The sequence below is a fragment of the Podarcis bocagei genome (genome assembly GCF_964188305.1).
Source record: "Podarcis bocagei genome assembly, chromosome: 3".
NCBI lineage: Eukaryota > Metazoa > Chordata > Lepidosauria > Squamata > Lacertidae > Podarcis > Podarcis bocagei.
The window spans coordinates 104,865,510-104,891,864 of record NC_138127.1 but is presented as its reverse complement, the minus strand read 5'-3'; the positions used below and the strand labels follow the sequence as shown (position 1 = coordinate 104,891,864).

The following is a 26,355-nucleotide window of genomic DNA, read 5'->3' as shown; positions in this document are numbered from 1 at the left end:
TTGGTGCTAGATATCGGCTCCTGTAATGTCATCACTAGATCGTCTGCAAAGGCTTTGAGCTTATATTGTTTAACTCCGACCTGAATACCTTGAATCATTTGGTCCCTTCTAATCATATTTAGCAAAACCTCCAGGACCAAAATAAAAAGCAATGGGGAAATTGGGCAACCTTGTCGTGTCCCTTTCTCAATTTTAAACTCTTCTGTAACCATATTATTTACTATCAATTTAGCTTTTTGTTCAGAGTATATCGCACCTATACCATTTTCAACGTTCTGACCAACCCCCATCCCATGAAGATTTTTCTTCATAAAACTCCAGGAAATGTTGTTGAAAGCTTTCTCCGTGTCTACAAAAATCAAAACTGCTTTTGTATTAATGTTCACCTGCAGCTTTTCTAGAATGTCAATTACATTCCTCGTATTGTCCGATAAGTGTCTTCCAGGAAGAAAGCCGGCCTGGTCTTTATGTATCACCTCTGCCAAAACTTTTTCCAGTCTTCTAGCCAAAATATCTGCAAATATTTTGTAATCCACATTAAGTAGGGATATGGGGCGGTAATTCTTTAGTTGTGTCTTTTCCATCTCAGTTTTCGGTATAAGTGTGATGTAAGCTTCTTTCCACGTCTCTGGTGCCTTTTTCCCTTCCATAATTTCATTACAAACCTCCTTCAAAGGTTGAATTAAATAGTCTTTAAGAGTTCTGTAATACTTGGAGGTTAATCCATCAGGCCCTGGAGATTTGCCCAGTTGCATATTCTGAATCGCACCTTCCACCTCTTGTTCAGATATTTTAGAGTTCAATAAAACTTTATTTTCTTGAGAAATTTTTTGTAATCCATTTGAGTTCAGAAATTGATCAATTTTAGACTCAATCTGCGGCCCTTGTGTGTAAAGTTGTTTAAAATATCTCTGGAAGCAGCTTCTAATCTCCTGTGGTTTCTGTATGTTCTTTCCATCCACTTCAAGATTAGTGACCGTATTTAGTTTTTGTCTCTTCTTCAACTGCCATGCTAATAACTTTCCACATTTATTGGCTGATTCAAAAGTCTTTTGTCTCATCTGTTTAACTGCTTGGCAGGGGGTTGGACTCGATGGCCCCTGTGGTCTCTTCCAACTCTATGATTCTATGATTCTATTCTAACTTTCCATTCAATGTCCTGGTTTATCATTTTCATATATTGTACTTGATATAACTTAATTTCTCTCAAAATCTCTTGGGATTTTGGTTTAAGTCTCAATTTTTTCTCTCCTTCCCTTATTTTCTCCAGGATCTTATCCTTTTTCTCATTTTGAGTTTTCCTTTTTATTGCATTTTGTTGTATCAAGAACCCTCTCATTACGGCTTTGCTTGCGTCCCAGATTATTCTTTTTTCCACTGTGGTCTTCAAATTTATCTCAAAATAGTCTTTTATAGTTTTTTGGGCCTTCTTGGTGATTTCTGAATCTCTAAACAAGGCGTCGTTCATCCTCCATCTGAAGGAACCAGTCAATATTGGTTTCATTTCCATCTTCACAGGGTTATGGTCGGAGCAAGTTTTTGGGCAGATTTCCACTTTTTGAATCTTAGGAGCCATTCCTGTAGTTACCCAGATTTGGTCAATCCTTGTCCAGGTCTTTTGGGCTTCAGAAAAGAATGTCCCCTCTTTACCTAGGGGGTTCTTAGTTCTCCAAATGTCAATTAAGTCCATATTGTCTGTCAATTCAAAGAAGGTTTTTGGTAGTCTTCCATCTTTTGTCACCACTTGTCTTTCTGATTTATCCATATTTGTCGATACCACTCCGTTCATATCTCCCAGCATAATGATGTTAAAGTCCATAAAGTCCAACAATGTCTCATGTAGTTTCTTATAGAATTCTGATTTCCCCTCATTTGGTGCATATATTCCTACTATCAAAAATTTCTCACCTTGATATTGTATTTCAATAGCCACAAATCTTCCTTGGTCATCCTTAAAAACAAATTTAGGTGATAAATTTTCTTTTGCATAGATCACCACTGCTCTCTTTTTAACTTTGTCTGATGAGATAAATTCTTGTCCTGGTCTTTTGTTGATTAAAACTTTCCTATGTGTTCTGATCACATGGGTTTCTTGCAGACATATCAAATCCAATTGTTCCTTTTTCAATAGATGAAAGATTTTTTTCCTCTTATCAGGGGAGTTCAAACCTCTAATATTCCAACTTAGTATCTGCAGAGACATTGTGAGATTATTATGCGTCTCCTCCAACTGCTCCCAATTCTTGTTCTTGGTCTGTTGGTGGTAACACTTCTGGTTTATCCAGTTCCAATGGTATTTTTGCCAGGTCCAAAACTCCTGGTTTTAGTTTTGGTTCTTTTCCCTCTGCCTCTTTTTGTAGATTCTCCTCGTGGTCCTTCAGGAATCTCTCTTTATCCTCCTCGGATCTTATCTTCACCTTTTTTTCCCTCTGTACGTGAACGACAACCCCTGGGGAAATTCCCACCTGAAAATGATGCTGTTTCTTCTTAACAAGTTCACCAGGTCTCTGTAGTTAGCTCTGAGGTCCAATAGGTGTTTTGGGATATCTTTAAAAATTTCTATTCTTGAATCTTCAATTTCCAGCGATTTCTGGTAATGTAGGCCTAATATTCTGTCTCTCTCCTCCTTTGATCTGAGTGTAATCAAACAGTCCCTTACCTTGTTCTTCCTACCTTCTTTATTGCCTTTGCCAAGTCTGAAGGCTGTCAGTATCTTAAAATCCTTTTCTGAGTCCAGGCCCCAAAATTCTTCAAACTCCTGTGTGAGGAATTCACACAGTTTGCCTTCTTCGAGTTCCGGTACTGCCCTAATTCTTAAATTTGCCTGTTTGTCTCTCAATTCAAATAAAGACAGTTGTGCCTTATGGTCTTCTAGTTGTTTATTGATTGGTTGTAATTTTCCTTCTACCACCAGCACCTTCTCTTTAGCCTCATCAGCAATTTTCCTTGTCAATTTAGAGTCCTGCAATAGGCGGTCAATCGCTTGAGTATTGGAGCTAATAGTTGTAGTGTTTAAGTCAATTTTTGTTGACAGTTTTTCCAAAGCTCCAAATATTTTGTCTAAAGATGTCTAAAGATGCATTTATTTATTTATTTTTTAAAAAAATATTTATTACATTTTTTTTTAAAACACAAAGCAAACCAACAAACATATTCGACACCGTCACCATAAAACAAAAGAAAGGAAAACAGAAGAGATTTAAAAAGTGAACAAAAAATAAATGAAGGAAAAAAAGATACATCAAAGTCGAGTTATCCATTAATCATATTCTCATAACCTTTGGACTTCCTCACATCACCCTTTCCTGCATTCTCAGTTATATAGTTACAAGCAGCAAATTATTACCTTATTTCAAATCTTATTTTGTAGTTCTCGAATATTATATCCCCAATTTCAATATTTTATATCATATTCTAAACTGATTAACTTAAGCATAATATTACCCCGGATTCTGTCATTTTCTTGAACATCACTTAGTCATACATTTTACCACTAAGTTACTGATGCCATGTTGTTTTCTATCATGCATTTTCTTAACATTCATACAGCTTATGGTGTTTTTTTAGGTAGCCTTTAAATTTCTTCCAGTCCTCTTCCACCGTCTCTTCTCCCAGGTCTCAAATTCTGCCAGTCATTTCGGCCAATTCCATATAGTCTATCAGTTGCGTCTGCCATTCTTCCAGAGTGGGAAATCCTGTGTCTTCCAGTGCTTTGCGATGAGTATTCTTGCTGCTGTTGTTGCATACATAAAGAAAGTTCTGTCCTTCTTTAACACCATTTGGCCGACAATGCCCAGAAGGAAGGCCTCTGGTTTCTTCGATACCTCCCTCTCTATGGAGGCGCAGATTACAGCCATAACAAAGGCGGCATTTTTCCATCTCCGCCAAGCTAAGCAGTTGGCCCCTTATCTCTCTCGCCCTGACCTAGCCACTGTGATCCATGCGACGGTCACCTCCAGACTGGATTATTGTAACTCGCTCTACGTGGGGCTGCCCTTGAGACTGACCCAGAAACTCCAGCGGGTGCAGAATGCCGCGGCGAGACTCCTTACGGGGTCTTCGCTGCGAGATCACATTCACCCGGTGCTATACCAGCTGCACTGGCTCCCGGTGGAGTACAGGATCAGGTTTAAGGTGCTGGTTTTAACCTTTAAAGCCCTATACGGCCTAGGACCCTCGTACCTGCGGGACCGCCTCTCCTGGTATGCCCCACAGAGAAACCTACGGTCTACAAATAATAACACCCTCAAGGTCCCAGGCCTCAGAGAGGTTAGGCTGGCCTCAACTAGAGCCAGGGCCTTCTCGGCTGCGGCTCCAACCTGGTGGAATGCTCTGTCACAAGAGACTAGGGCCCTGCAGGACTTGACATCTTTCCGCAGGGCCTGCAAGACAGAGTTGTTCCGCCAGGCCTTTGGTCAGGGCGCAGCCTGACTCCCTCCTCTGGCAACCTGCACAGAATTTTGTTTAATCGGTTGCCATCAATTTGATTTTAACTAATTTTATAATGAAATATTTTTAGAATGCGTTATTATTTGATTGTTTATTTGATTGTTGTTAGCCGCCCTGAGCCCGGCTTAGCTGGGGAGGGCGGGATATAAATAAAATTTATTATTATTATTATTATTCTTAGGGAAGGTATATTTGAATACCTTTTTTAGTTCATTATAGATCATTTCCCAGAAAGCCTTAACCCTTGGGCACGTCCACCAAAGATGAAAGAATGTTCCTTCAGCTCCTTTGCATTTCCAGCACTTATTATCTGGCAAATGATATATTTTTGCAAGCTTGACTGGGGTCATGTACCACCTATAGATCATTTTCATAATATTTTCTTTCAGGGCATTACATGCCGTGAATCTCACTCCGGTGGTCCATAACTTTTCCCAGTCAGCAAACATAATATTATGCCCAATATCCTGTGCCCATTTTATCATAGCTGATTTAACCGTTTCATCTTGAGTATTCCATTTCAACAGCAAGTTATACATTTTTGAAAGTACCTTAGTCTTAGGTTCTAACAGCTCTGTTTCTAGTTTCGATTTTTCCACCTGGAAACCTATTTTTTTATCCAAATTAATCATGGAACTTTGGAGTGTCAGGCATAGCCCTATTGGCTTTAGCCCAAACGTAGCAGAGTTTTCCTGCACAGCGAAGAAGCTAGTCGCGGCGGTAATGACTAGTCAGCTAGACTCAAAATAACTATTTACAGGATTTATTAAAAGGAAAAATAAAACCAGCAGAGTTTCTGCATACAAATAAAAGCAAAATAAATCCTCTTTCTTTCTTTCTCTCTCTCTCTCATAACCATACACAGCACTTCTAACTCCTAACACACCTCACACCAAACTGTGCTAGCAATCCCTAGATAACAGAGTTGAGTGCTGCTCGTTAACCAATCAGAGTGAGTAGTTTCTAGGTCAAGCAGACCTGGGCTTTCTGCCAAGAGTAAATTGCCACCAGCTGGAGTTAATTGGTGAAGCTAGAATCTGCAAGTTTCTCACGAGAACCAATTAACAGAAACTGAAACCGAAACTGAACACCCCCTCACAGATTCTGCTGAACAATTAACACCAAATACACCTATGTAGGAGATTATTTTTCCAGCAAACCTAAACCCTTGCACATTCGCTTGTTCTTTATCTTTGCCAATGGTTTAGTTAACACATCTGCTACATTTTCTTCACTTGACACATAAGTACAGGTGATTACATTGTCTTGTACACAGCAACGTACATTTTGGTATTTTACAGAGATATGTTTGGAACGCGATTTGAAACCCTCTGTTTTACTTAAGGTTATACAAGCTTGATTATCAATGTAAACTTGTACTGGTTCTCCACAATTTACATTTAAATCTGCTAACAAATGCTTGAAATAAATCACCTCGTTGCACAATTCACTCAATGCAGCATACTCTGATTCTGTTGATGACACACTTACAACGTCTTGCTTGCGTGACCGCCAGCTGATTAAAGCTCCACCGACCCTTATGACTAGTCCTGTGACAGATTTTCTATCTGGCAAATTTCCCCAGTCACTATCACAGTAGCAACTCAACATTTCATCCTCTGAAGAATTTAATTGTAACATATAGCCAATTGTCTGTTTGAGATACCTCAGAACTTGTTTTACCCCTTTCCAGGCATTTAGTGTGGGTTTTGAGACCAATCTACTTAATATGCCTACTGCATAGCTAATATCAGGTCTGGACCACTGTGCTATATACAATAAACTTCCAATTACAGAGTGATATACATCAGGATGTTCAAATTCAGGACTCTCATCTATGTGAAGTGTTTTTATGAAACCTGGATCCATAGGCACCGCTGCCCCTTTGCAATCCTGCATCCTGTATGTAGTCAGTAGTTGTTTAACTTTGTTCTGCTGACTAATTAGGCAGCTGCCATCTTGGGCCCAGCACACTTCCAACCCTAGATATGTCCTAACCGGGCCTAAGTCTTTCACTTTGAACTTACTGGACAATTGCTTGGCAAACCTTTTAGTTTGTTTATCTGTTTTACAGGCATACAATACATCATCTACATAAATCAGACAAAACTCTTGATCACTGCCTGTACCACGTACATAAACACAATTGTCAGCTGTACTCTGCTTGAAACCAAATGACACTAAGGCCTCATGGAAACATCTGTTCCAAGATCTTGCAGCCTGTTTGAGACCGTATAGAGCTTTGTTTAATTTCAACACTCTATTGGAACCTGTCTCATAACCAGGCGGTTCGGCTAGATACAGGTCTTCTGATATTGGTGCATGTAAATATGCAGTCTGAATGTCAAAATGGTTTAACAGGAGTTTTCTCTTTGCTCCAAGCGTTAGAATCAGCCTTACACTGTCCCCCTTAGCAGTAGGGGAAAAAGTCTCGTCATAATCTTTTCCAGGCCTCTGAGAGTATCCTTGAGCAACTAAACGAGCTTTGTATTTGTACTCTCCTGTCACCAGATGTTTAAGTTTGTACACCCACCTGCAGCCTACAATCTTTGCCCCCTCAGGCGCTGCCACTGGTGTAAAAACCTTGTGCTCATTCAGAGAGGACATCTCTTCCTCCATTGCCTGTTTCCAGCGCTCTGCCTCCTCTTTTGGTAACTTTAACACCTCCTGAAAACTCTTGGGTTCTGCAATTACACTAAACACATTTGCAGTATCAGGAGAAAAACGCACTGGAGGCACTCCTTTGTTTTGTCTTTTAGATCTTCTGGGAGAAAATTTTTCTTCTGACCCACTTTCCTCCTCAGAACTACGACCTCTCTTTTGTTGCTTAGCAACTGGTCTTCCACTTTCTTGAGAGCTCTTGTCTGAACTTTCCTCCCCCTCAGACTCTGATTCTCTGTGTCTACTTTCAGAGTCATGAAGCTCCTGGGAAGGTTCAAACCAAACCTCAGTATTGGCATGTAGTCTCTCCCAGCCACTATGTTCACAAAAACTGGCATTCCTGGAGATCACAATGCCATTTGTCCCTTCAGCAAAGCGGAAACCTTTTCCCAGCTCCTGGTAACCCACAAACACTAGCTGTTTGGTCTTAGGATCTCCCTTCTTTCTCATTTGTTTCGGAATTAATACCCAGGCCTTTGATCCAAACACATGCAAATGGTCAATTTTAGGTTTTTTCTGAAACAATTTAAAGTATGGGGTTGTACCTATTGTTTGATGAAAGAGCCTATTTTGGAGATAACACGCGGTGAGCATGCTCTCCCCCCAATAAGACATGGGCAAATCAGCATCATCAAGCATGGCAAACATCATATCTTGTAAAGATCTGTTTTTTCGCTCTGCAACGCCATTCTCCTCAGGGGAAAAAACATTCGTTTTCCTATGCCCAATGCCACGCTTTTGCAACCAATCTTTAAAGGCATTTGACATAAATTCGCCACCTCTGTCCGTCTGAATCCTTTTGAGTTTAACAGACAGAAATCTTTCCACGGATGCCACCCAGCCTTTAAACTTAGTGAACACGTCACCCTTATTTTTCATGGGAAAAACCCAGGAATAACGCGTGGCGTCATCCACAATTGTTAGTGAAAAGCGCGATCCACCCCTGCTTACAGCAAATGGACCAATTACGTCCATGTGAACCAGCTGTAGCGGTGACTCACTAACTCTGTCACTTCTGGGGTAAGAGACTCTGTGGGTTTTAACCTTTTTACACACATTACAATCAAGGTACTTGTTACAACTCTTTAAATTACCCCCATCAGCCAATTCAGACATTTTTAGTACACTTTTCCAGCAAGCATGCCCCATTTTCCTATGCAATAAGTGCACACAGTTGTCATGTATAGCTTTGTTATTCACTGCAGGCTGAGATTTACTGACTACTGCTGCAACTTGAGATCCTGCTTTAAGCCAAAACAAGCCTCCCTCTGACTTAGCAGTGCCTAAAATCTCACCAGCCTTCTTAATAATGCAACTGTCTCCTTCAAAATGCACTTTAAACCCAGCTTTTAGCAAACAATCTACAGACATCAGATTGCTCCTTAATGACGGCACACAAAGTACATTTTGCAGGCACTCACGAAGACAAGGAACAAAAACTGCACCCCCCGAAATCACTTCGGATGTACTTCCGTCTGCTAGAGCCACCTGGCTGCGCTGTGCTGAGTTCTTGGAAACAAACAATTCATCTGAATTCACGATGTGGCGAGACGCTCCCGAATCGACCACCCAGACCGCTTGTTTCTCATCAGCAATCTTGACCTCGCCGGTCACCAGCTGAGCCGACTGTTTTCGTTTGAAGAATTTCCTTTTACGCTGCTGCTGCTGCTGATCTCGTCTCTGCTCCTGCACCGGCCACTGAGACTTGACCAACTCCGGACATTGTCGTTTTAGATGCGCTGAAGACCCACATCGGAAACAACGCCTAACAGCAAACGCTGACTCCTCACCAGTACGCTGTTTTTGCTTCACCTCTGGCACGGCATGAGAACTCCTTCCAAACCGTCCACCTGTAGAAGCCTCTGCAGCCACCGACCTTTCTTGCCTCTTCTGCCATTCTTCAATCAAACGCCCAGTAACGTAACTGACTGATAAATCACGCTCCTGCATGCCTTCTAGAGACAAAACTAAATTGTCCCAGCTTTCCGGGAGAGAACTCAAAATAATAGCCACCTTCTCCTGCTGGTCTAATGCACAGTCTCTTTCCTGTAGCGCAGCAAACTTTAACTGTAAACTGTGTAGGTGTTCTTGCATTGTAACCCCAGGCTGTAACGTTGCCTTGTACAATGCCTTGCGAATGAACAGCTTGGAAACCGCTGTCTCACGCACATGGAGTTCTTTAAGTGCTTGCCACACACCTCTAGCTGTCTTGATTCCCCTCACATACGGCAACTGGGAATCTTCCAGCCCCAAGACAATTGTGGCCCTTGCTCTTTGGTCTTTATCGAGGTCTTCATCATCAGGCTTCGTAGGAAACTTACTCACCACTTGCCAGAGACGATCCCTCTGCAGCACTGCCTGCATGCGTTCCGACCACAGCAAGTAATTGGAGTCATTCAGACGCTCAAAAGCCATCTGAACTGGTTGTGAGGCCATCTTGAGAGCGATGTCCCTGGAACCCGGAACCAGCTACTCACGACCACCGAGAGAGAAAACAGGAACCACAGCACCCAGCACTCACACGCTGCAGCTGTTGTCCTTCTGTCCGCTGCGTCACCAGCTCACCACGGTCAGGAACCAGCCAGGAACAACAACCTCTGGAACTACTGGAACCAACGCCGTTGATGCTGACACCACCGCAACTCAGGCTGGCAGCACAATGCCCATAACCTCATGGAACTTTGGAGTGTCAGGCATAGCCCTATTGGCTTTAGCCCAAACGTAGCAGAGTTTTCCTGCACAGCGAAGAAGCTAGTCGCGGCGGTAATGACTAGTCAGCTAGACTCAAAATAACTATTTACAGGATTTATTAAAAGGAAAAATAAAACCAGCAGAGTTTCTGCATACAAATAAAAGCAAAATAAATCCTCTTTCTTTCTTTCTCTCTCTCTCTCATAACCATACACAGCACTTCTAACTCCTAACACACCTCACACCAAACTGTGCTAGCAATCCCTAGATAACAGAGTTGAGTGCTGCTCGTTAACCAATCAGAGTGAGTAGTTTCTAGGTCAAGCAGACCTGGGCTTTCTGCCAAGAGTAAATTGCCACCAGCTGGAGTTAATTGGTGAAGCTAGAATCTGCAAGTTTCTCACGAGAACCAATTAACAGAAACTGAAACCGAAACTGAACAATTAAAAACCTCCCTAATCTGTGCGTAGTGTAGCCAATCTCACACTTTATCCTTTAATTTCTCAAAACTCTGCAATCTCCAAATATCTCCTTCTTTTTCTAGTATTTCCCAATATTTCGGCCATGCGGCCTCCATATTGAGTCTTTTCTGAGCCTTGGCTTCCATTGGTGATAACCACCTTGGGGTCTTATTCTCAAATAAGTCTTTGTATTTTATCCAGACATTGAAAACTGCTTTTCTGACAATATGGTTCTTGAAATGCTTATGAATTTTTACCTTGTCGTACCACAAATATGCATGCCATCCAAAAGCGTTATTAAACCCTTCCAGATCCAGGACATCAGTGTTCTCAAGTAGAAGCCAATCTTTCAACCAGCAGAAAGCTGCAGATTCAAAATATAACCTCAAATCTGGCAGGGGAACCCCCCCTCTCTCTTTAGCATCAGTTAGTATTTTAAATTTTATTCGGGGCTTTTTGCCCTGCCAGACAAACTTAGAGATATCTCTCTGCCACTTTCTGAAACATTCCACCCTGTCCACAATCTGTAGGGTCTGACACAGAAACAACATTTTTGGCAATACATTCATCTTTATCACAGCAATTCTACCCAACAAGGAAAGTTTTAATCTTGACCAGCTTTCTAAATCCTTTTTAATTTCTGACCAGCACTTTTCATAATTATCCTTAAATAAATTCAGATTTTTAGCAGTCATATTAACCCCTAGGTATTTCACCTTCTTCACCACATTTAAGTCTGTCTCTTTCTGAAACCTTTCTGATTCCACAGTTGTCATTTTTTCCCCCCAGAACCTTAGTCTTTTGCTTGTTTAATTTAAATCCCGCCACCCGACCAAACTCTCGAATTAGTTCTAGAACCCTTTTCGTACTAGATTCTGGCTCCTGTAGTGTCAAAACCAGGTCATCTGCAAAAGCTTTAAGTTTATACTGTTTGGCTCCGACCTGAATTCCTTCAACCAACCGGTCCCTTCTAATCATGTTCACGAGCACCTCCAGGACAGAAATAAATAACAAAGGGGAGATAGGGCAACCTTGTCGTGTTCCTTTCTCAGTCTTGAACTCCTCTGTCACCACATTGTTAACTATCAATTTAGCTTTTTGTTCTGAATAGATTGCCTCTATACCATTTTCAAACCCCCGTCCCACTCCCATCCCTTCCAAATTTTTCTTCATGAACTTCCATGAAATATTGTCAAAGGCCTTCTCCGCATCTATAAATATCAACACTGCTTTTGTATTAGTATTTGTCTGCAAAAGTTCCAAAATATCAATAATATTCCTGGTGTTATCAGACAAATGTCTACCAGGGAGAAAGACTGCCTGATCTTTATGGATTACTTCATTTAACACTTTTTAAAATCTACTTGCCAAAATATCTGCAAAAATTTTGTAATCCACATTTAGGAGAGATATGGGGCGGTAGTTCTTCAGTTGTGTCTTTTCAGTTTCCAATTTAGGTATCAAAGTGATGAAAGCCTCTTTCCACGATTCCGGTGCCTTCTTCCCCTCCATAATCTCATTGCAGACCTCCATTAATGGTTGTATCAAATAATCTTTCAATGTCTTATAATACTTGGAGGTAAGCCCGTCTGGCCCTGGAGATTTGCCGATTTGCATATTCTGAATGGCACCTTCAATTTCTTGTTGTGTTATTTTATAGTTCAATATTGTTGTATTTTCTTGAGACAACTTTGATAGTCCATTTCTTCTTAAAAATTGACCTATCTCAATCTCTTTTTGCGGCCCTTGCGTATAAAGTTGTTTAAAATATCTCTGGAAGCACTTTCTAATTTCCTCGGGGTTCTGAATGTTTCTTCCTTCAATCTCTAAATTTGTAACAGTGTTCAATTTTTGTCTCTTTTTCAACTGCCAAGCTAGCAGTTTCCCACATTTATTTGCTGATTCAAATGTCCTTTGTTTCATCAATTTAATCTTCCATTCCACTTCCTGATTTATCAACTTAGAGTATTGTGATTGATAAAGTTTGATTTCTCTCAGAATCTCCTGTGATTTTGGTTTCAGTCTTAACTTTTTCTCACCTTCCTTTATTTTCTCCAAAATCTTATCCCTTTTCTCATTCTGTGCTCTTTTCTTTATCGTATTCTGTTGTATCAGAAACCCCCTCATAACAGCTTTACTTGCATCCCAGATTACTCTTTTTTCCACTGTGGTGTTCAAATTTATCTCAAAATAGTCCTTCGAAGTCTTTTGGGCCTTCTGAATAATCTCTTTGTCTCTTAACAAGGTGTCATTCATCTTCCATCTGAAGGAGCCGATTGGAGTTAGTCTCATGTCCATCTTTATTGCGTTATGGTCGGAGCAGGTTTTTGGGCAGATTTCCACCTTTCTAGTCTTTGGAGCCAGGCCTCTAGATATCCATATTTGGTCGATTCTTGTCCATGTCAGTTGGGCTTCAGAAAAGAATGTTCCTTCTCTTCCTAGGGGGTTCTTTGTCCTCCAAATGTCAATCAAGTCCATATTGTCTGTTAATTCAAAAAAGGTTTTAGGTAGTCTGCCATCTTTTGTCAAGCTTGGACTTTGTGACTTATCCATGTTTGTGGACACCACCCCATTCATATCTCCCATCATAATGATGTTACTATACTCCAGATAGTCCAGCATTGTCTTATGCAGCTTCTTGTAAAATTCCGATTTCCCCTCATTTGGTGCATAAATTCCCAATATCAGAAACTTTCCCCCTTGTGTTTGTATTTCAATTGCCAGAATTCTGCCTTGCTCATCTTTAAAAAGAAATTTTGGTGACAGGTTCTCCTTAGCATAAATCACCACTCCTCTCTTCTTCACATGGTCAGATGAGATAAATTCTTGGCCTAGCCTCTTATTAATTAACACTTTTATATGGAGCCTTGTCACATGTGTTTCCTGCAAGCAAATAATGTCCAATTGTTCTTTCTTTAATAAATGGAATATCCTTCTCCTTTTTTCCAGGGAGTTACCGCCATTAATGTTCCAGCTAAAAAGCTGCAGAGACATCCTGGACAAATCTGTTATTCCTTAGGTGGTGGTGTTTCTTTCTTCTGGTCTTCAGGTCCCAAGGGTGTAGGTATAGGCGGTGGCCAGGACTCAGGAGTTCCTGTAATCCCTTTCTGAAGGTCTTCTCCGTGGTTGTTCAAAAACTTTTCTTTATCCTCAGGTGTTTTAATTTTTACTTTCTTCCCTCTGAATGTAAAAGATAGTCCTTGGGGAAATTCCCACCTAAAGGGAGTTTTGCTAGCTCTGTGTAAGTAGCTCTAAGATCCAAAAGTTGTTTTTGGATGTCTTTGTAGATTTCCGCTCTCTTACCTTGGATTACAATTGACTTTTCGTAATGTGAGCTTAATATTTTGTCTCTCTCTTCCTTGGATCTCAAAATAATCAAGCAATCTCTGTGTCTGTCTTTCCTTACTACTCTTCCAAGTCTGAAGGCACTCATGATTTTAAAGTCCTTTTCTTCCTCCAAGGGCCAAAACTCAGAGAATTCTTTTTGTCAAGTATTCAATTAAGTACCCTTGTTCAAGTTCTGGAATTGCCCTCCGTTTCAGGTTCTTTTCCCTATTTCGTAATTCGATCATAGACAGGTAGGCCTGCTGTTCACCAATCTGCTTGTGCAATGGTTTTACTTCTTCCTTTAATGCTTCAGCTTTTTGGTTAGCTTCCACAGCTAGCTTACGATTTTCTGTGGTGGCTTCAAAAAGGTTCCCAATTGATTGTGCATGCTGAGCAACTTGTTCAGTCAATTTATTAACACTGGCTGTGGTTTGATCAATCTTAGCCGAATGCTCATCTGCCTTTTTGTCCAAACTTTCCAATTTTCCCAAAATTTTATCTAATACTGAGGCAGTTTCTCCTGCAGCCATACCTTCTAGCAAAGTCTACTCAGTTCCTTCCTCTTGTGCCACCAAAACAGCAGGAACAGATGATCTGCGCGTCTGTGGGATCAAAGTTGTTTGTGTTAATTGTTTGGCTTTACCTTTGGCCGCTCTTGTTTTCCCAGAGCCACTCATTCCACTCCTGTCTGACTCAAGGGCATCCTGATCAAATTTGCAGATGACACCAAACTGGGAGGGGTTGCTAACACCCCAGAGGGCAGGATCACACTTCAAAACGACCTTGACAGATTAGAGAACTGGGCAAAAACAAACAAGATGAATTTTAACAGGGAGAAATGTAAAGTATTGCACTTGGGCAAAAAAAATGAGAGGCACAAATACAAGATGGGTGACACTTGGCTTGAGAGCAGTACATGTGAAAAGGATCTAGGAGTCTTGGATGACCACAAACTTGACATGAGCCAACAGTGTGACGCGGCAGCTAAAAAAGCCAATGCAATTCTGGGCTGCATCAATAGGAGTATAGCATCTAGATCAAGGGAAGTAATAGTGCCACTGTATTCTGCTCTGGTCAGACCACACCTGGAGTACTGTGTCCAGTTCTGGGCACCACAATTCAAGAAGGACACAGACAAACTGGAACGTGTCCAGAGGAGGGCAACCAAAATGGTCAAAGGCCTGGAAACGATGCCTTATGAGGAACGGCTAAGGGAGCTGGGCATGTTTAGCCTGGAGAAGAGGAGGTTAAGGGGTGATATGATAGCCATGTTCAAATATATAAAAGGATGTCACATAGAGGAGGGAGAAAGGTTGTTTTCTGCTGCTCCAGAGAAGCGGACACGGAGCAATGGATCCAAACTACAAGAAAGAAGATTCCACCTAAACATTAGGAAGAACTTCCTGACAGTAAGAGCTGTTCGACAGTGGAATTTGCTGCCAAGGAGTGTGGTGGAGTCTCCTTCTTTGGAGGTCTTTAAGCAGAGGCTTGACAACCATATGTCAGGAGTGCTCTGATGGTGTTTCCTGCTTGGCAGGGGGTTGGACTCGATGGCCCTTGTGGTCTCTTCCAACTCTATGATTCTATGATTCTATGATTCTATGATTCTATGATTCTATGATTCTATGATTCTATGATTCTACGTGCCAAGGTCAAACTGTGTATAATCCCATGGGAATCCACAAGCCCAGAGAGTAAACAACAGATGGAAGAAAAAGAGAGAAAAAACAAGTCCCAGACAATTATAAATCCACAGTCCTCTAGGGGGAGTACAGACGTAACTTGAGGGGAAAAAAATCCAACTTATTCCAAAAACTTCAAAGTTTTAATTTTTGTCCAATTGGTCATAAATTCCAAAAAGACCTTCAGCTCTCTATTATCAGCAGAGTTGATCCTTGTTATAAAGACAATGTTTCAAAGAAAAGTGCCAGAAAGCGATGTTTCAATGTATCTAGTCCAGTAACACTCAAATGTAACAGTTCAAAGTAGCAAAAGCAAAATCCGCAGTCTGACAGCTCTAAATAAATTGGCAGTCCAAGTACCTGGGTTTCTTTGCAAATTATTATAAATCCACAGGAAGAGGTAAAACCAAGTCCAAAACCAAATTAGTTAAGTCTCTTAGTCCCATAGTCTCTGTAAAAGCAGTTCAAGTAATGCACGAGTTGGAAGCTTTTAACTCCACTTCAAAGGCTTCAGATCAAAGACTTTGCTTTAAAAGTTAAGCAGAACTGGGAGACGGACTTCCTGGTTACATCTCCCGCTTTGGCCGAATTTTAACAACTTTAGTTTCCAATTCCTTTAACCCCTCTTACTCACGGGTTGGTGTTTTTCCGAGTCTAATGTTCCAGGAAAAAAGGTCAGCGCTCACCGACAGCAGCTATGCGGCTTCACTTACGCAGAAAGAGTGATCGACTCACAGCACCGCGCCAGCCCTTCCGCGTTCCGGGACCCCTTACGGGGTTCCTTCTTCGTTTCGGGGGGCGCTTCTGGTGCCCGCCGAGTCCCATGGCCACAGGCTCACTCTGCCTGTGGTTTTCCAACGTGTGTCCCCGCTTCGCCGTAGCGGGCGACCCGTTTCCGCGGAGCTTCCCCTTCACGAAGTGAAGGAGACCGCCATTGCCGTTCGCGCCGCATTTAGTGTCTCTTCAGGGCCTGTATTTTTTGCACCGAACTGCCCAGTATCTTCCTTTTCAGGAGGTGCCACTACGGAATGTCTTCGTTGCAGATATCTAGTTTTTGGCCTTGTAGGCTGGGGTTTTTCCTGATCCATTACTTTGTTTTTGAAACCTCAAGGTCACTTGCACAGTTCAAGCCTCTTTTCTGATGGGAAAATTTTCCAGCCAGCTGTAATGGAAAAACCCCAGCTATGTCCCAGTCCTCCTCTAGGGGAGCACCTTAGCAACAATGTTACTTTCAAGCAAAGATGTTACTTTTCCAGGCAATTTTCCCAAAGGCAATCTTACCTTTATAGCTTTCACTTTCCAGTAAATGCAACAATTCAATATAAGGCAACAGTGTCCAACTCACATGCAGAGTATTCACAAGTAGTAACAAATGTTCATAAACGGTGCAACACTTTCTTATTGTCACTGGCAGACCAATAGCAGGGATTAGGCAGTGGTCTTTCCCTCACATCTTCCTTAAACCCAGAAATTCCTCCCCCCCCCCACTTCAAGAGGGGTTCTTGTGTCTGGCAATGAAATTTAAAGTCCTTTCCACTTCTCCAGCTCTAGCTTCAAAAGTCTTTGCTTTGATCTTATCTACAACAGCGGAAGATGGACTTCCTTTTTACATCTTCCCGCTTCAGAGTCAAATTCAAATTTGCTGCGTCGATCAAAGGCAAAACAACCCTTTGAACTCCCAATTTTAAAAATCTTACTCACGGGTTGTATTTTGTAATCTGAAGTTTCAAAGGAAAAAGGTCAGCGCTCTCCAGCAACAGCTGCGCGGCTTTGCTCCGCAGAAATAGCGATTGACTCTCAGTGCCGCGCCACCCCCATTCTGCTCCGGAACCCCTCGCGGGGTTCCTTTACCAATTGGGGGGGCGCTTCTGGCACCCGCCGAGTCCCACGGCCGCAGGCTTCCTCCACCTGCGGTTTTTGAAAGGGTCTCCACTGCGCCGTAGCGGACAGACCCGGTTCCTGCGGAGCTTCCCCTTCCGAACTCAGAAGGAGACCGCCATTACCGTTGGCGCCGCCTCCGGAAGTAAGATCCCCCCCTCCAATCAACCATTCTATGTAACATTGATGATGTTGACCGGAGCATCAGTCAAATCAGGACTTCCCGTGCCTGACAATCCAAATCTGTAAAACTCCACCATGAACTCACCAGCTGGCCTCGGGTAAACCAGGCTTTCACTCTCAGCCTCGATCTCCCCATCGGTATTATGGGACATAATAATACTGATGTGCTGTTACAGAAGGCTTTGAATATGTATTTACTCATTGCATTTATCTCCCACCTTTTTCTCCATGGAGCTCAAGATGCCTTCTGTGGTTCTTCCTAATTTAATCCTCACGACGACCATGAGAGGCCCAAGGCCACTCTGTTAGCGTCATGATGAGGCTGGATTTGAAGGCTGGTCTCCCATTTCCTGGTTGAGGACCTCAGGCTCTCATACTTGGAAGTACTCTTCCAATGCTCAAAACAAAACATCAGTCAAATGAATGTTTATGTTTTGCACAAGAAGTCCTTTCAAATAATGACAATTTATTTTGAAGTGCTATTCCCATGCTCAAAACAAAACGCCGGTCAAATTAACGTTTCTGTATTGCACAAGGAGTTCTCTCAAATGATGAAAATCTACTTCCCTCTCTTTTGCACAGGTGGATCTCCATTGTGTGGATTCTTGGGAGGATTTTGCCTGGCCCCAAGGACTGTGAACTGTCCCTCTGGAGAGATTACATGGGTCCCCTGTGGTCCTAATGCACGCTGCTGTAGGAGTAAGTTGTATCCATGACTTGGTGGTCCCACTCGTGCAATTGTTTGCTAATTTTTAATCCTGTTTCCTGATCTACACTCTGCGACTTCACTGGACAATGCAGGGCTTTGCTTGTGCTAAAGGAAATAATCACTGATCAGTTTATGGATCAGAGTAGCAGATAATACGCTCAAGGTATATTAACCCTATTTTTAGATGTCTAAATTTGGATTCAGTTTTGATGCAGCACTTCTAGGTTCTGCATCTTCTTTTAAGCATTAGAGCCTCAAGGTTTTCATCTGTGCACAGGGAATTTTGATGCCACAGATGTTCATATGGATGCAAACTGTGCAAGCTGCACTTCCCATGGTCAGTAAAAAATGGCGGCTCTGATCTGAGTAAGTGAGGATGAGCCAGCAGTCTGCTGCTGCTGCTGCAAGAACACATATGTGATTTGGCAACAAAGAGTCCCATTTCATTTTGCACTTTCCAGACCTCACCTGAAGTACAAAAATACATCACAATATCCAGTAGACCCAGAGCTAGAAACCGCATGGTCCCTAAGGACCCAAACCAGGAGAGGAATTCTTGAATGCCAACAATGGTGATAATTACGGGTAGGTAGCTGTGTTGGTCTGCCGTAGTCAAAACATAATAAAAAAATTCCTTCCAGTAGCACCTTAGAGATCAACTAAGTTTGGTCTTGGTATGAGCTTTCGTGTGCATGCACACTTCTTCAGATCCACACAATGGTGATAGTTCATTCTGCCTCTTAGAAATACTGGAGAAATGAATTGAAAAGCAACTGCAATCTGAGGCTGGAGATGACAAATAATTTAATAGATCTATTCTAGCCTGTGATGGAGTCCTCAAAGCCAGCAGCCGCCAGTGGCCCATCCTGACATCCAGGATGGGTCAGGGGATGTCGGCATTGATCTTGCAAATTCCTTCTGGGGCTGGGCCTGCATGTCCTCTTCCTTTCTGCTACAGATTCCTTAAATGTTCCATTGAGTCCTTCCAACACGACAATTCTATGATCCTCCCTCATCTCCTGAAGGTGAGCAATCCGAATCCAGGCTCATGAAAGTGCAGTTGATTACAGGTTTCCTTCTTTCTTTTATTCAGGACAATAATCAATGTAAGAGGAAAAGTGGGGTTCTGCCAGAAGGGAATCACCAAACGCTGCCCATCTGGTCTAACTCTTCCGGCTTACTGTGGCTTCAATGCACAATGCTGTGCCCTTGAATGACATCTGTGAGCAGCACACATCCATCAGTGTGAACGCCTGATGGCTACGCTGATTCTTCTGGATCTTTGCTTGTGGAAGTGAGCCTGATCAATCCATTTGTGAAGCAAACAATGAAACAAAGATCAGTTTGTTCTGATGATCCTCTAATTAAACACATATTAACCTGCAAATCTAAAATTGTGTTTTTTTTCCATTTTTTAAAAAAGCATTTATGACCAAATATGACCCACCTCCAGTGGAAGCGCATCTTATCTGCCCAAGATTCCTCTTGACTGAAGTTCTCATCCCCGAAAGCTTCAAGTTTGACCAGATTTCTAAATCTTTTTTCACTTCGACCCAACATTTTTCATAGTTGTCTTTAAATAAATTCCCATTTTTGGCTGTCATGTTAATCCCCAAATATTTCACTTTCTTTACCACAGTCAATCCTGTCTCATTCTGAAACCTATCTCTTTCAATCGGTGTTAAATTTTTCTCTAAGACCTTAGTTTTTAACTTATTCAATTTAAAACCTGCCACTTGACCAAATTCTTGAATCAGTTCTAAAACTCTTTTAGTACTAGATTCTGGCTCCTGTAGCGTCAATACTAAATCATCTGCAAATGCTCTCAGTTTGTACTGTTTAGCTCCGACCTATATACCTTTAACCAACTGGTCCCTTCTAATCATATTTAGCAGAACCTCCAGGGCCGTATTGCTGTGATAAAGATGAATGTATTGGCAAGAATGTTGTTTCTGTTTCAAACACTGCAAATTGTGGACAAAATGGATTGCTTCAAGAAGTGGCAGAGAGATATCTGTAGATTTGTCTGGCAGGGCAAGAAGCCCAGAATAAAATTTAAGATATTAACAGATGCAAAGGAAAGGGGTGGGTTTGCCCTGCCAGACCTTAAGCTTTACTATGAATCAGCAGCCTTTTGCTGGATGAAAGAATGGCTACTTCTTGAAAACACAGACATTTTAGACTTAGAAGGTTTTAACAATGTATTTGGATGGCATGCATACTTATTGTATGATAAGGTCAAAGCACATAAAGCATTTAAAAACCATATTGTCAGGAAAGCATTGTTTAATGTCTGGGTAAGATATAAAGACTTATTGGAAAATAAAAGCCCAAGGTGGTTGTCACCAATGGAAGCAAAAGCTCAGAAAAGGCTCAATATGGAGGCCAAATGGCCGACATATTGGGAAATTTTGGAACAAGAAGGAGACAAATTGAAATTGCAGAGTTTCGAAAAATTAAAAAACAAAGTGAGAGATTGGTTTCATTATTATCAGATAATGGAGGCATATTGTCAGGGAACTGCCATCGGAAAGACAGGTGGTGGAAGGGCTCACGGAGGTTGGGAGAGACTCAGCAGCTGAAGAGGGAACCAGCAGGGGGAGAGGCGGGTCTCTGAGGGAAAGTGAGCAGGAGGGATGGCTCAGAGACACTTCCAGCGAGAACAGTGGGGAGGTTTCTGGACCTCCTATAGGGACACCCACTCCGCACTGGAAACTGTCACGACGTGAGTCCAGAAGACGTGTTTCCGTTAAGGAGCTTTTATGTTGGAAGCGATTCCGAAAGCAACCACTGTCGGAATCTGCCAGTGACTGACGGAGCCATGCTTAAGGGGCTCCGTTACAGACAGAGGTTTGCGGACTTGAACAAACTCTGAGGGATTTGGATTTTACGCACAAGCAGCTCATCATCCCATCACACATATAATTTGGACAAGAGGTGGAAAAGTCAAAACTAGAAACAGAACTGTTAGAACCCAAAACTAAGAATCTGTCAAGAATGTATAACTTGCTGTTGAAATGGAATTCTCAGGATGAAACGGTGAAATCTGTTATGATTAAATGGGCACTAGATGTTGGACATAATATTATGTTTGCTGACTGGGAACAGTTATGGACCACAGGTATGAAGTTTACGGCACGTAATGCCTTAAGAGAGAATATTATGAAAATGATATACAGGTGGTACATGACTCCAGTCAAGCTTGCAAAAATCTATCATTTGCCCGATAATAAATGTTGGAAATGTAAAGAAACGGAAGGTACATTCTTTCACCTTTAGTGGACGTGCCCAAAGAATAAGGCTTTCTGGGAAATGATATATAATGAACTGAAAAAGGTATTTAAATATACCTTCCTGAACAAACCAGAGGCCTTTCTCCTGGGCATTGGCGGCCAATTGGTGCCAAAGAAGGACAGAACTTTTTTCATGTATGGTACAACAGCAGCAAGAATACTCACTGCAAAGTACTGGAAGACACAAGATCTACCCACTCTGGAAGAATGGCAGATGAATGTGATTGACTACATGGAGTTGGCAGAAATGACTGGCAGAATCCGAGACCAGGGAGAAGAGTTGGTGAAAGAAGACTGGAAGAAATTTAAAGACTATTTACAGAAATATTGTAAAATTGGGAATACAGGTCGGAGGAAAACAATATAAACTGAAGGCCTTTGCAGATGATTTGGTCTTGACACTACAGGAGCCAGAACCTAGTACAAAAAGAGCTTTAGAACTAATTTCGGAGTTTGGTCGGGTGGCGGGATTCAAGTTGAACAAACAAAAAACTAAGGTTTTGGCAAAAAACCTGATACCTTCAGAAATAGATGGGTTCCAGAAGGAAACAGAATTAAATGTGGTTACAAAAGTGAAATACCTGGGGGTTAATTTGACTGGGAAAAATTTGAATTTGTTCAAAGATAATTATGAAAAATGCTGGTCTGAAATTAAAAAGGACTTAGAAACTTGGTCAAGATTGAAACTTTCCTTGTTGGGAAGAATTGCAGCAGTTAAGATGAATGTATTGCCAAGAATGTTGTTTCTGTTCCAAACCCTCCAGATCGTGGACAGAGTGGAGTGTTTTGGAAAGTGGCAGAGGGATATTGCAAAGTTTGTCTGGCAGGGCAAAAAGCCCCGAATAAAATTTAAAATACTAACAGATGCAAAGGAAAGAGGGGGATTTGCCCTGCCGGACTTAAGATTGTATTATGAAGCTGCATCCTTCTGCTGGATGAAGGATTGGTTCTTGTTAGAAAACACTGATGTCCTAGATCTGGAAGGGTTTAACAATGCTTTTGGGTGGCATGCATATCTGTGGTACGACAAGGTAAAGTTTCATAAATTGTTCAAAAACCATATTGTCAGGAAAGCTTTATTTATTGTCTGGACCAAATATAAGGACTTACTTGAAAATAAGACCCCGAGGTGGTTATCACCGATGGAGGCTAAGACCAGAAAACTAGTTAACATGGAGAGTGGCTGGGTAAAATACTGTGAGATAATAGAAAGAGTTGGTGATACTTGGAGGTTGCAGAGTTTTGAAAAATTGAAAGGAAAGGTGCGAGACTGGTTTCTCTATGCCCAAATCTTAGAGATTTTTAAAAAGGATAAAAAAATTGGTTTCCAGGTGGAAAAATCAAAACTAGAGACAGAACTTCTTGAACCTAAGACGAAAGTGCTTTCAAGGATGTATAACTTGCTGCTTAAATGGAACACTCAAGATGAGACAGTTAAATCAGCCATGATAAAATGGGCACAAGATATTGGGCACAACATTATGTTTGAAGACTGGGAAAGGTTATGGACCACCGGTATGAAATTTACGGCATGTACTGCCTTAAAAGAAAACATTATGAAAATGATATACAGGTGGTACATGACCCCAGTCAAACTTGCAAAGATATACCATCTGTCTGATAATAAATGTTGGAAATGTAAGGAGGCTGAAGGAACATTCTTTCACCTCTGGTGGACATGTCCGAGGGTGAAGGCCTTTTGGGAAATGATTTATAATGAGTTGAAAAAGGTATTTAAGTATACCTTCCATAAGAAACCAGAGGCCTTCCTCCTGGGCATTGTAGGCCAGAGAGTGTTAAAGAAGGATAGAACTTTCTTTTTATACGCAACTACAGCAGCAAGAATCCTTATAGCCAAACATTGGAAGGCACAGGAGCTACCCACGCTGGAAGAGTGGCATACGCAACTGATGGACTACATGGAACTAGCCGAAATGACTGGCAGAATCCGAGACCTGGGAGAAGAGGCAGTGGAAGAGGATTGGAAAAAATTTAAGGACTATCTACAAAAACATTATAAGTTATATGAATGTTGAGAAATTTGCTAAGTTTTGGAAAAACATGCTTCAGTATTGAGATTTGAAAATGACGGAAATTAAGTTATGACTGTGAAAAGCTTAAATTATAGAGTATATAATCAGATGAAAGTACAAAAACACATGAAACAAGGTATCAATTTGCTGTTCATTTTTTATTCCAAAGAAAACAGGGGATGGAAGATGTGGGGAAGTCCAGTTGATTATGAAAAAAGATCTGGAAATGTGAATTTTCTTGTATTCAACTTTCTTTTTTTCTTCTGTAAAATCGCTTTTGCTGTATTATTGACGATGTATTCTGACCTTGGAAAAAAAGCAAATAAAAAATATTATAAAAAAAAGAAATATTGTAAAATTGATGGATGTTAGAAGAATGTTGGAAAGAAACTAAGGGGTTTCCAGCTGTAATGCAGATACGAAAGAAAAAAAGTTTATAAATGGGTAAAAGCTTAATGGTAAGGATTTGCTGAACTCACAAATTGAAGTGGAATACAAAGAAGGGAGGTATGAGAAGGTCTGGGGAAATAAGCGTAAGGAAGATATGTTATGGAAAATTATTTGTTTTTTAATTGTTTTTATGATGTATTTTGTATTTTTTATTTTTATTTTTCATTTCTATTGTTATATTTTAAAAACTTTAATAAATATCTTTGGGGGGGGGGAATGAAGTTCTCATCCCCGAGTCCCAGGAGGAGATAACTGCAGTCAATTCTTTTTATGCACCCAGGCAGAGCTTGGGTTTTGCTGCCCAGTTGGTTATGTGAACACGGGTGGGATAGGATGAACTCAACCCAGACTGGAGCCATGACCTAAATGGAGCTGATTATTCAGGACCCACTGCCTTGTGGGTGCCCATAGGCCACAGAGTAGTATTTAATGCTGCTAAATGCACATCAGGTTTATTGATTTCTATGGGTGTACTCTGAGTAGGACTCAGAATTTTCTGAAGGGTTGTTTTCTGGGATTTTGAGAATGAAAGAAGGAACTCAGGGAGGTGCCAGGGAGGAGGTGGGACTGAAGAGTCGGGAAGGGCTATTGCTGCCCAGTGATCAAGATCCCAGATTCAATCATTGATCTGGGTCTTTCTTTTCAACTTTAATTTACATACATTAATTCATAACATAGCCAAGTGTAATTGCAGATGCCAATTAAAATAAAATACAAGCAGGAAAGAATATCTAAAGTTCAACACATAGGAACACATATCCATGCGACTTTCAATTTGTTTGTTTAGACATTTCTCTCCCAACTTTCCCCAAGGAACTCAAGGCAATATACATCTTTTTCTCCCATGAGCCCATGTCTCCCAGGTCTTAGACTAATACCACGCTGGTGCCGTTGCCCTTAGTTCCTTGGTCACCGCTACCTAAAACGCCCTCTGCCTGCTTCCCTGTAACCTCGCCTCTCCCAATGAAGGAAATGCCAGAAGATCCTTGGAGTTGGACCTCCGTGTCAGGGCTGAATGATGAGGGTAGATATGCTCCTTCAGGTATACTTCCACAATGGGATCATTGACTAGTTAGGAAGACTCCAGGGAGGAGAAAGACTCAGCAGTGGAAAGGAGAAACAATGTCAGGAAACCAGGTTGGGGCACTGAAATGGACTGAGGAAAGGGTATGTTTTTTTTTGGGGGGGAGGTAGTGTCGGTGGCTACCTTGAGCGTGCTCAGCTCATCCTCATGCTGCTTATAATTTCCTCTACCTCTCCGTTTGGTTTCAACCCACGCAGAATAAACCAGGGCTTGTGGAAATTGCAGTTCATGGATGATGGGAATTGTAGTCCAACAACAATTGGAGGGTCACAGGTCAACTATGCCTGATGTCAAGACAAGAGTGCTTATCCATCAGCAGTTCTGATTCAACTGGGACATCCCGGAATTACAGAAGCTATGCCCGTTTCTGAGTGGATGTCCCATATTTTGTGCTGAGCTCCGTCGACTGTCATCTGGCTCCTGTGAGAGCTCAGCACTGAAAGACAAATGTCTTTGGGGAAAATAAGGTGGCTGCGCTTTAGTTCATGGAAGGAGAGGAGGAGGGGGAGCTGCTGGTGATGCAGGTCAGGCTGCCCCCCCCCCCCGGACCCATTAGCCATGCTTCCTCTGCCCAATGCTACTCCCAACTGGAGGGGATGGAGAACCACTGAAGAGGGGAAGCCCCAGCTCATTTGCCCGGGAGTATGGCACTGAAAGGCGCAAGTCTCAAGTTTAACTGGCAGAATGTTGGAGGGTCTAATATTTTGTTATCTAACAATCCATCCATGTTCCCTGTGCTAATGTTTGGTTGTCTGCCTAAAATTCCAGTAAAATGGGCAAGCCTCCAGTGTGTCATAGCTTAGAAACACTGAACAGAACAGAAAGCTGGATTCCAGAAACTACTGAACCAACCGTTTGCCAAATTTTCTTCTGGATCTTCTGTTATGGTTCCTGGTGCACAGAGACATCAGAGGACAACCAATGCTAGCCCTGTTGAAGATATTCTATAAATTGGGTAAAATCGGGGAGGATTTGCTGAAAAAAATTGGAAATTAGGATGCAGAAAGGGAAGGTACGGGGAAGTCGGTGAAGTAAGGTTTAAGAAAAAAGGATTTGAAATTATACATGTTTGTTTATGTGTTTGTTTGTTTGTATTGTGTATTGTCTGTGTTTATAAAAATTGTGAAAAACCAATAAAAATTTAAATATATATATATAAATTGGGTAAAGTCGGTATCGCTTCATATAAGAAACAGTGACTTTATTTATTCAGCTAAGAACTATCAGTTCCATATTTGCAGAGGGTCAATTAGAAATTTAGGTATACTCATACCAATGGATATTACCGAATTCGTAGCATGTAATTTAACCAAAGTGATCAATGAGTTTTCTTTATATATTCATAGATGGGAGTCATTTAACCTGCCCTTGTGCGGAAGGGTTAATACTCTTAAACGAACATAATTCCCAGAATAATCTATAGTGTGAGTAGAATTCCAGGTCATATATGTAGT

The 26,355-nt window shown here is 41.5% G+C and overlaps 1 protein-coding gene across 3 annotated transcripts in view; it reads left to right on the top strand.

The window, feature by feature from the left end:
* Positions 1–26,355, top strand: part of LOC308584092 (uncharacterized protein) — a 153,917-nt gene that overhangs the window by 90,358 nt on the left and 37,204 nt on the right. The window contains exons 8-9 of one of the 3 annotated variants that reach the window (XM_081188798.1): positions 17,915–18,031; positions 19,135–19,405. The exons of the other annotated variants lie outside the window; for them this stretch is intronic. Of the exons in view, the coding sequence (XP_081044924.1) occupies positions 17,915–18,031; positions 19,135–19,142 (125 nt within the window). The 3' untranslated portion in view covers positions 19,143–19,405. Of the gene's footprint in view, positions 1–17,914; positions 18,032–19,134; positions 19,406–26,355 lie in introns of those variants that run through there. 3 annotated transcript variants of the gene reach the window in all.